Below are 15334 nucleotides of genomic sequence, written 5' to 3'. Positions count from 1 at the left end.
TTAGAAGATTTTGATTCCTCACCTGGTGGTCTTCATCAATTTCTAAAATGAAACTTAAATATTAAAACTTGTATGCACTTTTTACACAAAACCACATTGTACCAGACCACTGTCAATGCACCTTTAATCTCTTTTGCAACTGACAATAATAATTGACTGTAATATCCTATCAAAATATTTGAAGTTTGAGACTTCTTTGAATAATGAAATCAGAAATCCAAATTATTGCTGCTGGTGTTGACTGTTATATAACTTAAATCACTAACCATGAATCTTAATCATGATATATTTATTGCTGTTATACCACTTGTGCTGCTGTCACTACTGTTGTGGTTTATTTTAATGCTGTTATAAATTTGTTCTGCTATTATGATATATTTTTTGCTGCTGTTATAATGCTGTCACGATATATTTAATAGCAAGGGTACATGGGGATGCATCTCCGGGTTTTTTGGAAGCATCCCTGCACTGGGGACATGGGGACGGCTTGGGGACGTTTCCTAGCCATCCCCGATTGCAAAAAAAAAGCAGAAACGTCCTGGGGATGCAGAGAGGATGGCCAGCTGTCCCCGAGACGGTTGGGGATGTCTCAAACATCCCCCAACCATCCCCAGGACAGTTGGTTGTCCCCTACAATTGGAGCATGAATGTTTTTTTTAAAAGCTGCAGGTTAAAAGAAAAATATTTTTTATTTGCTGTTTGTGGGTCCCTACACCCCTCTTAGCTCTAGCATATAACAAGAAAGACCCCATACCTAATATTTGTTCATTTCTACATTAAAAAAATGGAACCAAGCTGGAAAAAAGGTCAGCTGTAATGGAAAATGATGCTTGCATTGCCTTATCAAAGATTTTACATGATAAAAAAGGAAATTATGTGGTGGTTTACAAAGCTCTAATGAGTTGGAATGTCTTTATTCTGAGGTCCATTTACAGAGGACATTCAAGCATGAGACCATTATCAAATTACAGCTCATAAGTGGATGATAAATAATACAATACCAATGTTATCACAAAAATGTTTACATTTGGGTCACTTCGGCAGTCTTGAAAAAGTTATATGAATGACAATGTAAAAATTGTGCCAATTCTCTACATTGGATCCATTATCCATAGCTATAATTCCTCCCTTCCACTGGATGCATATATTCGGGACAGAAACTACTGCTGGCTTCTGCAGTAGCTCCAAGGGTCCTTTGTCTTTGTCTTTGTAATGTCCCCATTTTGAAATAGGATTTAATAATAAATATTGATAATAAAATTAAAAGAATAAAACTAAATTTAAAATTAACACAGAAAAGAATAAAATTTAAATAATTAAAATTTAGTTAAGTTTAGTGAATGGTCAAAAGGCATGAAATGAAAAGTTGTGACCACCTCAAACATGAGGTATAAAAGGGAGAAGATAACTTCTTTTTAAACAACAATTTTAATCTGCAATCAGAAGTGCAGATCTGACTTCCATAGTAAGACAGCAATGAGGGGACATGACCTTTCAAAGGGATATCTCTTTCCAAAGAGATGTGTCTCCTCAGTAAGATATGAGGGTATAAAAGGAGTAAGCAATTAATAAGGAGAGGGGGGATATGGAGAAAGGAAGAAAGAATGGAGCATGGGGATTAAGGAAGGATTAATGGAAGAAGAAAGGAATGGGCAGAAAATAAGGAAGTGACTTTTAAAGACAGAAATGAAGAAAGGTTGTGACCTTTTAAACAGGTGATAATTGTGAAAGGTTGTGATTCTTGCAAAGGGAAGGCATGATGAAAGGGTGTGACTTTCCCTCACTTTGGAAGTTATAAGGGGGAGAAGGTTTCTTTTGAGAAGGAGAGTGGAAGGGGATTCCATTTTAGAGCAGACAAAAGAGCAGAAAGAAGGATATGGGATGCCATCCTAAAATGCAGAATTCTGAGTATAAACAGCAGACACATAAATATGTTACCAACAGATTTGGAAAAGGGAGCATATGCAGTCATCGATTGTGATAGAGGATCTGATACATCTTAAGACATCATCTCAGGCAGTCCGTCTAAATACTGCTGTGGGTATGGTCATTCCGTGCAAACTCCTAAATGCTATAACAATATTATATATGTCTATTTCTGCACATCACTGTCTGCATAACTACTTCAGCATCTTTATGATTATTTACATACTGTGACATGACTATTTATGTCATAGCTAATATAAATCAGACCATTATATTTTGCAGCTGCTTCATATATATCCTCATACATTCTGAGTGTTTTCCATCCTGTGATAGAATGAAGAGGGTCTGCAAGAGGGGTACAGTGATGAGGCATTCCTCTATGGTACGCCACCTCTATGAGGGGACCAGATGTTTCCAGGAGGCCAAGGGGGTACAGTGGGTACTACCCTTGGGCCTAAAGGAGATGGTTTTCAGGGCACCCTATTGCAACCTCTCCTATCATGATGCATAAGTACTGGGGGACTAATCAGAAAGAGAAGGAGAAGGTTGGCAAGATGTTGGGATAACGAAAGGGGATATACCTCATTGGGTAGGCCACCTCATCTGGTTGGCATGGGCCACGTGAGGCCAAGAGGGATGGTATATCCGCTCTTGGGCCCAGGGTAGAGGGTCCGAGATACCCCATCGAGGCCACTTTCCTCTATGCTCGCCTATGGTTGAGCCTCCAAGGCATTTAGTGTATTTAATGGATGAATCACTAATTCTGTTACTGATTATGTGTATGTGTGTGTGTGTGTCTCTCTCTATATATAATTCTTAATAATACTGATGTGAATTCACTAATCTGATCTCTGTTCTGCTAATCTGATTACCGTTCTGCGATGATTTCACAAAGATGATTTATGATATTATTGTTGTAAGAAGTTTCTAATGTGCTGCAGGGTTTCAATTGGGTGAAAGATATTTCCTAAATCAACTTATCCACTTGGTAATTAAGAAATTAGGGCAAACTTAGGGTGTACCCAATTAGGGGGATATTACAAATGGTATTAGAGCATGTTTCCGCCAGCCTGCATGGTAAACCTACTTTGACAATCATTCTCCTAAGGCCAACAATGCATTTCTATATGTGTGTAATGTGTGTTGAGCATGCTCACTCATGTTTATTTTATATGCATGTTTTTCTCATGTATGACTTGTGTTGCTTCATGTCTGATATGTTTCAAGCATGTATGCCTTGTGTCTTCTGTGCATTTATGTGTTGCTTCATGACTGATGTATGTCTACTCCTTGAGCGCTTTTCTCATATATGCTTTGTACCTTACGTGTATCGCTTCATGCCTTAGATGTGTGCTTCATGCCTTACGTGTATACTTCATACCTTGTGTATTACTTCATGTCATACATATTTTAGATGTATGCTTCATGCTTTACGCCTTGCGTGTATTCATATGTATGATTCATACCTTATGTGTATTCATGTGTATAATTAATGCCTTACATGTATTCGTGTGTGTACTTCATGCTTTACATTTATGCTTCATGTCTTATTTATTTATGTGTATAGTTCATGCTTTACATCTTATGTGTTTTTGTGTGTATGACTCATGCCTTGTGTGTATACTTCATGCTTTAAGTGTTTGTGTTTTCAGCATGTTTACTCCATGTGTGTTTTATATATATAACTTTCTCATTTATGCTTTGTGTCTTGATGCTACCTATCATTAGTGTATTTGTGTGTTTGCTTCATCATTAATGATTTATGGTGTGCTTACTTCATAAGTACCTTTCTCATGTATCACCTATATCTTATGTGTACTTATGTGTTTGCTCCATGATGTTCTCAGCCTGATTACTTCATGTGTGTGTACCCTCCTAAAGTATGCCTTATGTCTTACATATGTTTGATGTGTTAGCAGCAAGTTTATTCCATTTGTGTTTTCAAAGCCATCATGAAGCACTCCATGATCATTTGCTTGAGGACAAGCAATTTTGGGCAGGGTAGACTGTAATGTCCCCATTTTGAAATAGGATATAATAGTAAATATTGATAATAGAATTGAAATAATACAAATATAATTAAAGTTAACACAAAAATGAATAAATTTAAAATAATTAAAACTTAGTTAGTTTAATGAATGGTCAAAAGGCATGAAATGAAAAGTTGTGACCTCCTCAAACATGAGGTATAAAAGGGAGATGATAACTTCATTGAAATAGCAATTTTATTCTACAATCAGGAGTGCAGATCGGAGTTAAATAGTAAGACAGAAATGAGGGGACATGACCTTCCAAAGGGATATCTCTTTCCAAAGAGATGTGTCTCCTCAATGAGATATGAGGGTATAAAAAGAGAAAGCAATTAATATGGAGAGGGGGGATATGGAGAAAAGGAAGAAAGAATGGAACATGTGGATTAAAGAAGGATTAATGGAAGAAGAAAGGAATGGGCAGAAAATAAGGAAGTGACTTTTAAAGACATAAATGATGAAAGGTCGTGACCTTTTGAAGGTGTCGTAATTGTGAAAGGTTGTGACCCTTGTAAAGGGAAGGCATGATGAAAGGGTGTGACTTTCCCTCACATTGGAAGTTATAAGGGGGAGAAGGTTTCATTTGAGAAGGAGAGTGGAAGGGGATTCCATTTTAGAGCAGACAAAAGAGCAGAAAGGAGGATCTGGGATGCCATCCTAAAATGCAGAATTCTGAGTATAAAAAGCAGACACATAAAGGGAGTATATGCAGTCATTGATTGTGATAGAGAATCTGATACATCTTAAGACATCATCTCAGGTAGTCCGTCTAACTACTGCTGTGTGGTATGGTTATTCCGTGCAAACTCCTAAATGCTATAACGATGTTATATATGTCTATTTCTGCACATCACTGTCTGCATAACTACTTCAGCATCTTTATGATTATTTACATACTGTGACATGACTATTTATATTATGGCAAATATAAATCAGACCATTATATTTTGCAGTTGCTTCATATACATCCTCAAACATTCTGAGTGTTTTCCATCCTGTGATAGAAGGAAGAGGGTATGCAAGAGGGGTACGGTGATGAGGTATTCCTCTATGGTATGACACCTCTATGAGGGGACCAGATGGTTCCATGATGCCAAGGGGGTACAGTTGGTACTGCCCTTGGGCCTAGAGGAGATGGTTTTCATGTCACCCTGTTGCAACCTCTCCTATCATGATGGGTAAGTACATGGGGACCAATCATAAAGAGAAGGAGAAGGTTGGCAAGATGTGGGGATAATGAAAGGGGATATCCCTCACTGGGTAGGCCACCTCAAGATGGATGGCATGGGCCATGTGAGGTCAAGAGGGATGGTATATCCGCTCTTGGGCCCAGGGTAGAGGGTCTGAGACACCCCATCGAGGTCACTTTCCCCTATGCTTGCCTCTGGTTGAGCCTTCAAGGCATTTAGTGTATTTTATGGATGAATCACTAATTATGTTATTGATTGTGTGTGTGTGTATAAAAAAATATTAATTCTTATATATATATAATATTAATTCTTAATAATGCTACTGTGAATTCACTAATCTGATCTGAGTTCTGCTAATCTGATTGCTGTTCTGCTGTGATTTTACAAATCTGATTTTTGATATTATTGTTGTAAGAAGTTTCTAATCTGCTGCAGGGTTTCTATTGGGTTAATGATATTTCCTAAATCCACTTATTCACTTGGAAATTAAGAAATCTGGGCAAACTTAGGGCATTACCAATTGGAAGACATTACAGTCTTGTCATTAAATATATATTGATGTTCTCTATTTAGATTGTGTCTTGTTTTTAACTGTTATCTTTGTTTCATTCTAGGTACTGTTTAAACTGTTTTCTAAAACTATGCCTAATAGGCTAATACGCTTTCTCTATACAAAGACTATAAGAGTCAGGACAAATTACTGTGCAGTTCGTTTGCTTGTGCCACCAAGTATCTATGTAATATCCTCATGCCTAGCTCTTTGTTAGTTCCATCTTTAGCAGATTTGTTAATTCTCTTTTGTATAAAATATTTTTCACCTTATATAAAGAATTACATAACCTTATTTAAATACTTACATAGTTCAGTCTTAAGCTGTGAACTAAGTGAGAACTGAATATGGCAATGCAGGCATCATTTTCCATTACATGTTTATTTACAAAAATAATTTATGCACAAAAAGATTGTCTTATTATTGTTTTCAATGTTATCATATAAATATTTAAAATTTTCTGTATATTTTATATAGCTGTCCCTTGCGATCCCCAAAAATGGCCTAAAAGAAAATCCATCCCCGAAACATGTCCAGCCATCCCACAAACTTGGTGGAACATAGTTTAATAGTCTTTTTTAATGTTATGAACAATTTTCTCTTTTAACTATTATAAAAAATTTCCTTGCTGTTGGGGACATTTGGCCACTGGGCTGGTTGGGGGACGGCCAAATGCCCCAGACGTGTTTCCTTTTTCTGCATCACATTTCAGAAATGTTTTGAAGATTTGAAATTTTTTGGGATGGCTAGGGGATGGCCCATGCCGCCTCCCCTTACCTGAAATGCTATTGGCAATGGAGATGGGGGTTCGAGGGTTGGGGATGTGTCCCCATGGAACACAGCTATTTATCTATATATTGCATGGCCAAACCCAGTTGTACCGAACCTGGAATTTTTTCTTTTCGGCAATCTACCAAACCTCAAACCTGAACCCTAACCAACAACATCGGTTCTAGGTTTCTCTTGGGATTTTAGAGGATGAATAAGATTGCATAAGACTACCATGTAAATACTGAATTTCGGCAGTAATCTGTGCTTCGAAGATATATTTTCTGCTGTGCATTAATTTCGGATTTTTCTTTATCACTAACTATCTCTAATACAGAATTTCTTTCTCCCCTTTATTAAAACTACAAATCCTGTTGATGTTACCCTCTTGAATGGGTTGACTTTGGAACATTGGAGAGTTGAGATGTACACTAATGATTTTGAAAGGGTGTCCTCTATAACTTTTCAGGGTGTTTTTGAACTTTTTGATGAATTTTGAAATTAGTTGTATAGAGTTTTAGTAGGCTCATTATTTTGGTAAGTTGGGCATATATTCTGGAATTGAAACCATGCTGGCCTTGTTCATTGAAAGCTTGCTTTATTTGAGTTTATGTCTGTGAATGAACATTGGCTATCCTGAAGACTGCAAAATGTGGATGAATATTTTGTGTCTTGGAATGTGACAAGGCAGATGCAAGATGAGGTAATAGCTGCTGATGCACAGAGACTTCAAACAACACAAACTAACGTTAAGATGGTATGCTTTCATTATTTGATTTTTACGAATTTGTGTTTTTATAGAACATTTTGTCAGATAGTTGTCACCTTAGGAATGGACTGTGCCTGTGTGTTGCAGCTGGAAAGACATTTTCAAGTGGACACTCTGACCTGGATTCAAAGGTTAAGGCAAAAGGAAAAAGAATTACAGCGATGTCTTTTAAGGGTGATATTCATATTATCTTCTATCAATTTATTTATATATATTGAATTTTTCCTCTTGCAATTGTGTGCACCGAACTTCAATATATTGAATGTATGAGGCATGTAACATTTCATTCTCTATGGATTTTATAAGTACCAAAGTAAAATCTTATTAATTTCAGTAGTATTTCAGAATCTAAATTGACTTCAGAAGGCGGCTGCTTATTAAATGTAAAATGTAAATCATATATTGAGAATAGATCCAGCTATTGTTGTTCTAGCTACTAGGCATTCTGGTAAAACTTCTTGAGCCATCTTCTTCAGTGGGAATCTACTAAACATGTTGCTGTGTTTTATGAAACCGCTAGGGAAGTTCCAAGTTGAGAGTCCTCTCTACAAGTTATACTGATGACAATTTGGTTGAGTATTGGGTGTACTGAAACTTTGTGAATTTTGTTGAAGTTTCAAAAAAGGATAGTTTTAGTTGATATGGCATCATAAAATAAAGGATTTATTTCCTTATTTTCCTGGTCAATGGCTACCTGAAGCTTATTTACATATTTCTTTGTTGTATTACCATCACATTTTGCTTTGAGATAATAGCATGAATGCCATCAATCAGTATCACCAATGATAACATGAGATTGCCATTTCTATTCTATATGTATTTCAGTTTTACATTTGTTGAATTCGTGTGGCAGTTAATCTGTGTTTATTTTCCTCTCTTTATGCACCTCATTATTCTTTTGCTTAAACTAGTATTACGAGATGACTCTTCATGGCCTAGATTCCTGAATTCAAGTATTGATTAGGTTGGACAAGCTTAAAGCGTTAAACTGCTTATTTGGTGTGTCTGAGTTCAGAAATTGCAAGTCCAAGCAGATTCACAAGTCCCAATCCTGGGCTCATGCAGAGGCCCTGTTGTGACCAAATCACCCAAGTTGCTGGTACGGGTATGGATACGGGTACGGGTACGTGGGTACGGTACACTGGTACAGCAATTTTTTTTGGGGGGGGCTGGGTACGTTTGGGTACGTCCGTACAAAAAAATGTAAAAATCATAAATATATACATATATGCAGTCTAATAAGTAATAGAGGTAGCAAACGTTGCCATTATGCTATCTACAACAAATTAAAAAATAATTATTAAAATTTAATATTAAACAATAAACTATAGATGTTAAATATTTAAATTTAATTTAAAGTGAAAATGTAATTATTGATTATCATTAAGTAAATATATATAATTTTATTATTTATTAATTATTATTAAGTAAATATATATAATTTTATTATTTATTAATTATTATTTAATGATTTTTATTTGTATAATAATAGATGTTAAATATTTAAATTTAATATAAAGTGAAAATGTAAATTTACTTAATGATTATGAATAATTACATTTTCACTTTATATTAAATTTAAATATTTGAATTTTAACATCTATTACTATACAAATATAAATCATTAAATAATAATTAATAAATAATAAAATTATATTTCAAAAATTAAAATTAAATTCTTAACTTCCTAAACATTTAACAAACAAATAAACAATAAACCTAAAATAAAAATCTAAACTTATTATAATAAATAAATAAAATAAACAAAAAAAATAAAAAAAATAAAAATGAAAATCCTAAAGACTAAAAGTTTAAAACTATAGTTTATAACTTTATAACAAAATTTAAGAACAAAAACTTCCTTGACCTCTGTCGTGACCCATCGAGCTCCTCCTGCTTGCGTCGAGTTGCCGTGACCTGTCGTGAGTTGCCGTCGAGCTGCCTACCGTTGAGCTCCTGCCTGCTTCGTCGTGTTGAGTTCTTCTTGCACCGTGTGTTGTGTTGAGTTCTTCCTGCACCGTGTGTCGTGTTGAGCTCTTCCTCCGCCGCACACGAAAAAAACATTTTGCTTTTCGCATTAGGATTTATACCCGTATTAGACCCGTTTTCAAAGAAAAAACGAAAAAAACCCTCAAAATCTGCGTCCAGCGTCAATTCGTAAAAAAAAAACCGTGACAAAATCGCCACGTCATCTTAAATTCGTTGGGATTCTTGGTTGAAAAAGTGGATGCGTTTCAAGGGGCAAATGAAGGAACCTTGTCCGATTCCACAGGGATTCCAGCACGATTCAGTTTCAGAAATGTAAGGTATCTGGAATCGGCAGAAAAAATGGACGTACCGGTAACTTAGCAAATCACACATCGCCCCATCATAAATGGGGATGCCTCTATTTTGCTTTTGTAGTTGCAGAATAAAGTGTCATAGCCTTTGTAGTAGCTTAGCATATAGAGTAGGTAAAATTCAAAAAATTAAATTTTTCCTCAAAAAAAATAAAATTGAAAAATAATTTTTTTGGCTAAGGCATGGAAAAGTTGAGGCGTTCTAAACAAGAGTCTCGTCCTTTGAACGGGAGCCTCGTCCTTTGAACATGAGCCTCGTCCTTTGAACATGAGCTTCGTTCTTTGAACGAGAGCTCCGTCCTTTGACCAAGAGGCCCGTCCTTTGACTTCGATGCTATTACTAATTGATTCTCATGAACAAGTTCAAGTTCGAATGGGGTGAGTTCAAGATGGCTATGCTTCAATCAACACGATGCGACTCATTCAATGCGAGTTGTAACTGCAATGCAGAGTTCAAGAGACCGATGAAAGGCATTTATTAAAGGTGGTCGTGCAAATACTAGTAGTTTAAATCGATGCCTCATCATGTTACAATTTGATGCTAATCATTTACTCAAGGTGGCCAACTCAATCAATATCAAAGATCAATATTTTAAAATTTCTAAGTTAAGTTACTTGAGTGCAAAATTCGATGTTGCTCTACTAAGATTGATTGAATGACATTTAATGAATGTGGTAAACTCAGTGACAATGTGTTTGTAATTTCGATAAATATTAAGGATGGCGTTTAACGATGCAAGATTATTTGCACTAGGTGCCTCAAGTTGCAAGGCTCAAAGGATTTTATCAAACATCATTGAACTGCATTCAATAACAAGCGTTTACCTTTATGTGATGATTGGAGGGCGATTAAAATTCAAAAGGCAAAGTTTGGGATTATAATGCGAAGTATTTAATCGATGTTATCTTGCCTTTAAAAATCGATTATGAATTAGAGAGTTTGAATTTCCAAGACACCACGATTCGAAGCCTCAAAATTGCAATCGATATTGAATGAAGGTAGTAAAATTTTATTATCCCAAGCAAAACGCATTTAATGTGAATCGCCAATACCTGTGATGAGGTACCAGTTGCCTTGAACGATTATAAGCTCAAATTTGATCATTTCATTTCATCAAATTAAGCTCGATATTGCTTCATGTCTGCGAATTAATCTATTGATTACCAGCAAATTAGTAGGACAGCGACTTTTGATCTTCGTGAGGCAGCAAATTCATCTCTTGTTGCAACAAAGTATACATTTTGATTAATAGCGACACGGCAATTCAATTTGAGATGCCGTGAATTACATCGGATTTGGGAAAGCGAATTTCTTCACAACTTTCGATTTGATTATCAGACTTGAGGGGGGACTGATCTGATTTGATATCTTCAGTGATCAGTGTGATCAGTGACTTCCCTGCGAACTTTTTACCAGCGAATTTCTCTTTCCATGGTGGCGAACTTGTCATTGTGCGAATTCATTTATACACTGAGATTCTCCTCAAGGTGGCGGCATTGAACCACAGTGATTTCAAGAAACAAAAAAGAAGACATAGGCGAAGCTGACACTCAACGCGTTGACAGTGATCAGCGAGTTTGGAAAGCTATCGCTGCGTCCTCAGCAAGTCCATTTTGATCAGCGAATTATGTTTTGATATTTCCCCAGTGAATACAAATCATGTTAGTCACAGCAATTTCATTTGGAGACTGCGAATTCATCTTCACATAACAAATTCGCCCAACGAACCCCATTTTGATCGGCAGATCGGTCTATTTCTAGGGTGGTAAATTTGTCATTGTTCTGTATCAGTCAACCACAACAAGTTCATTTGAAGCAAAGGTGGCGGCATTGTTTGTTTTAAGACCACGCTTTTGAGGCCTAAACCAATTTCATTACCCTAGTGCAGCAAATTTGCCATCATTTTGATCATTGCATTTGATCAAATACATTTGAAGAGGCTAATTTCCTTTATCCAAAAGGGGGAATCGAATCAATATATCAGTTTGTTCTGATCTCAGGTACAAGATGGCAGTAGCAAGGCTGGCTCTCATTAAGGAGGATTCCAAGAACATCATTGTGGAGTCCAAGATCACGTCATATTGGGGCAATGTAGGTGATCCCAACCTAGGTCAGCGCAACATGAAGAAGTTTCAAGGCTCATTATACACCACCAAACCGTCAGGCGTCTCCAAGATGATGATTGAGAGTGGTATCGACAAGGTTGCAGGCTTCCCTTTAGCTGTACAATGCAACGAATTTATTGTGGAGTGTGCTAAGCATTATGATCCAAATCTATGTTGCCAGAAACGAGAAATGAGAAACAAAACGGAAATGGCAACGAGACAAGAAACGGAAAATTTAAAGGTTGTGTATAAGAAACGTGTGTATATATGTATGTATGTATGTATGTATATGTGTGTTCAAATTCGTAAAATACATTCTAATTACAAGTAAATTTGTATAAAATATTTATTTCTAAATAATTTATATTATGTAAATTACTTTCTAAATTAATTTAAAAAAAACCAAAAATTATAGTATCTTTTTGACTTAAAATAACTTGCAGAATTTACTTCATAATTTCTGAAATTTTTTTAGAAAAAACTCTTCAAAAATCAAACTCCCAACTCCAATGAATATTTAGAAAGTTGAAAAATCCACATTGTTTGGTGAACATTTGAAAAACTTAGAAAAAAAGAGTTCAAAAATCTGCACCGAACAGAAATTTAAGGTGAATATTTAGAAAAAGTAAAAAAAAAACATTCCTAAATGTCTAGCACCGCTGAGAAACCGGTTTCTGGAGGGTTGAAACGGGTTTCCTCCATTGAAACGGGAAACGGCAGGGTGCTGTCCCATTTTTGGTAACAAAGATCCAAATAGGAGGATGACCGTGGCACTTGATGGAAGAGCCCTCACCTACCTTTCCGAGGATGCAATTAGTGAATCTTTCCAAATACCTTAACTCAACCATATGATAACAAAGAGCAAGGATCCTACCAAGGCAATATATGAGGATGATCTCGATGGATGCCAAGACATAATTAACAAATATTGGATGGTGAAGAGTAGAGCTCATCAATCCAAGCTTCCCACCCGACTTCACAAAATTGACTTCAAAGAGGAGTTTGGAGATTTAATCACGTTTCTTAGTCGAGTCTTTGGGATCCCTCAAGCATTTCAGTTTGAACCTTACTTCATGGACATAGTATCATTAGGAAAGGAAAGAACCCATTAGGCAAGGATTATTAGCAACAACATTGATGTGCAGTTCAGAAGACTGGAAAGGACAAAGACATTCTGCATGGGATCATATATCATATATTCTCTCACCTGGGCATATGAGTATACAGGTTTGATGTATAGGGGACCGATTGGTACAGGATCAGGACAATTTAGAGCATGTGAATCTTATCCATAGTTACATTATCTTAACAAGCCTCACTATAGAAGAGTAAATGATGCTTTTACTATGCATATCACACGGACATTGCAGGGTGGCATTCACAAGAGACTATCTCTAGAAGCAAAAGAATTGATAGAGAAATATGGTGCATGGTTTATGGTGCATGGTTCATTCAGTTTCCGAAGCTCACTTATATAAGAGTTCAAGGATGTTCTTGCCCACCTCTTATGTTACCACGATATCCCACTGACAAGCTAGTATTGCTTGAAATAGTAAGACAATTGATGACTTATGACAAAGTCCAGAAGAACAAAACGAAGACAAAGATTTCTTTTCCTATTTCACTAGGAAAGTCTTTAGAGGTATGCCCATCTCTACAAGAAGCAAAAAATATAGGTGAAGAATTAAAGTCTTTCCTCCTCCAACCATACACTCCTAGAGACAACTTTGATCCTTATGGCTTTGTCAGAGACCAGCGGAAGAAAACACAGACATAAGCTACACCTAGAGGATCAATTCATGAATGTATCAGATGATTTGGGAGTAAGAAAGGTGTGTTCCATGCTACCTATTGATATCATCAGAGCAACTAAAGTAGTCCGAGTCCCTGATCACACACAAGACAATGGCAAGTATCTCCTGCCGATATTTGAGAAGGAAAAGAATACAGAAGTGAAGGTTAATTGGAATGATATTGAGATTACAGATTTGAAGGAGTTGATGGAGCCTATCATTGTAAACACAAAACGATGGGCGGAGGCACAACCTCATATATTGAGTGATTGAGGCATTCAGGCGACATTTCAAAAGATGGGAAATCAGGAGTCATCTGATGAGGAAATGGAAAATGAGAGTCATAATGAGAGTGCAGCTCAATCATCTCATTCCAAGGGATCCCAACAAAAGGAAGTTAATGAGGAAGAACATCCAAAGAAGAAACTCAAGTCAAGTCAAGCACCTCATCCTTCTTCTAGTGCTTCATCTATACATTGGAGCAGATATTGGTCATGGAACGAGTAGTAAGGGAAACCAACAAGTGGTCTATGACAAGGTAGCTTCACCCAAGCTAGTCAATGACAAGACAGGGAGTGATACATATGTTAACATTGAAGATGATGAAGAACATGAAGTCACATCCCCTCCACGAAGAGCAACAAGTGAAAGAGATACAGGTTGAAGAGGAGAGATCAACTATACCTGGTTGGCTAAGGGAAAGATTGTCAAAGAAGGTGGTTGTAGAAGAACATGATCCATTGGATTTAGGTAGCTACCTAGATAGAGATCACAAACATGAGAAGAAGACACCACCAAAATGTCCAAGATGACAAGAGATGAAGATGGATCCAGGATCGTATAGGTTGCCATTCCTAGAGTAGACAAGCCAGAGGATGAGATTACAGTAGAAGAGTTTGATTTGGAGACCATCAATCTAGGTCCTCGACCGCTAATCAAGCATTGGAAGATATGAATGATTCAATGAAAACCGTTAATGATATGCTCAAATTGGAAGTTGAGAAGAATAACAAGCTAGAGAAAGAGATCAACATATTAAGAGGCTACCTCCAACAACTCAAGGTTCCACAAAGGCAACGTGATCTGTCAGATTCAACATTACCTCCAGATACAGTTGATGATTTTGAAAAGATGAAGTCCTCAACGCAATTGTTGGATGGTTGGATCACCAAGACATTTAGAAAGGCAAAAGCATTTGTAAGGGAGTTAGCAAGGATATTTGATAAGGCTATGATAATTCTTGAGAGGACTTAAAGACTCAAGGTAGCATATGATGACTTTGTCTACACAAGAGACTTCACCATCCCTATATTGCAAGTAATGAAGACTACACCAAGACAAACATTGATAAATGAAGGGATATTGAAGGAGGAGCAACCACCTAATTTCCAGGTATGGCATAACTTGCTTTGCATGAGGAGACTCATATTTGAAGACATCAATCTTGGCTACACTCAAATTGATCAAGCAATCAATGCAATACATGATAAGATCCTGGAAGTGGTTGAGATTATTCTTGAAAGAACAAGGATGAAGGAGTTGACATTGTGGTGGAAGATTTGATAGATAAAGTAAAGATTCTCTTCTTTGAACCAAATGGAATGCCTTCTGAGAGACAACTGGATGCTATCCATTGATTCACAATACTTGCCAGCAAGACTAAAGACTTTTTGACCAGATTGGGATAAAACCTTCACCACCAACTTGGATGAAATCGGTTACTTGGAAGCATAATTGAAGAATCTACCTGTAGTCCCAATAACCAAGATAAAATCTATGGTGTCTAGATTCATTGAATTTGCAAAAACAGAAAAGGATAAGGGCAACAAGATTCTAGAAGAAAATTTGTTATGATCCTATGGT

General features: G+C 36.5%; 1 protein-coding gene across 4 annotated transcripts in view; it reads left to right on the top strand.

Moving 5' to 3' along the window:
- The window catches only part of LOC131045319 (nuclear pore complex protein NUP54), a 73539-nt gene that overhangs the window by 32803 nt on the left and 25402 nt on the right, over positions 1-15334 (top strand). For 3 of the 4 annotated variants that reach the window (XM_057978892.2, XM_057978894.2, XM_059209545.1), the window contains exons 6-8: positions 5761-5883; positions 7156-7221; positions 7321-7407. In XM_057978892.2, coding sequence (XP_057834875.2) covers positions 5761-5883; positions 7156-7221; positions 7321-7407 — 276 coding nt within the window. The remainder of the gene's footprint in view (positions 1-5760; positions 5884-7155; positions 7222-7320; positions 7408-15334) is intronic. The other variant, XM_057978893.2, reaches the window with a different exon arrangement.

This window comes from Cryptomeria japonica, chromosome 8, assembly GCF_030272615.1.
Source record: "Cryptomeria japonica chromosome 8, Sugi_1.0, whole genome shotgun sequence".
Lineage (NCBI taxonomy): Eukaryota > Viridiplantae > Streptophyta > Pinopsida > Cupressales > Cupressaceae > Cryptomeria > Cryptomeria japonica.
The sequence above is the reverse complement of the archived record's forward strand: the minus strand, read 5'-3'. Positions and strand labels throughout refer to the sequence as shown.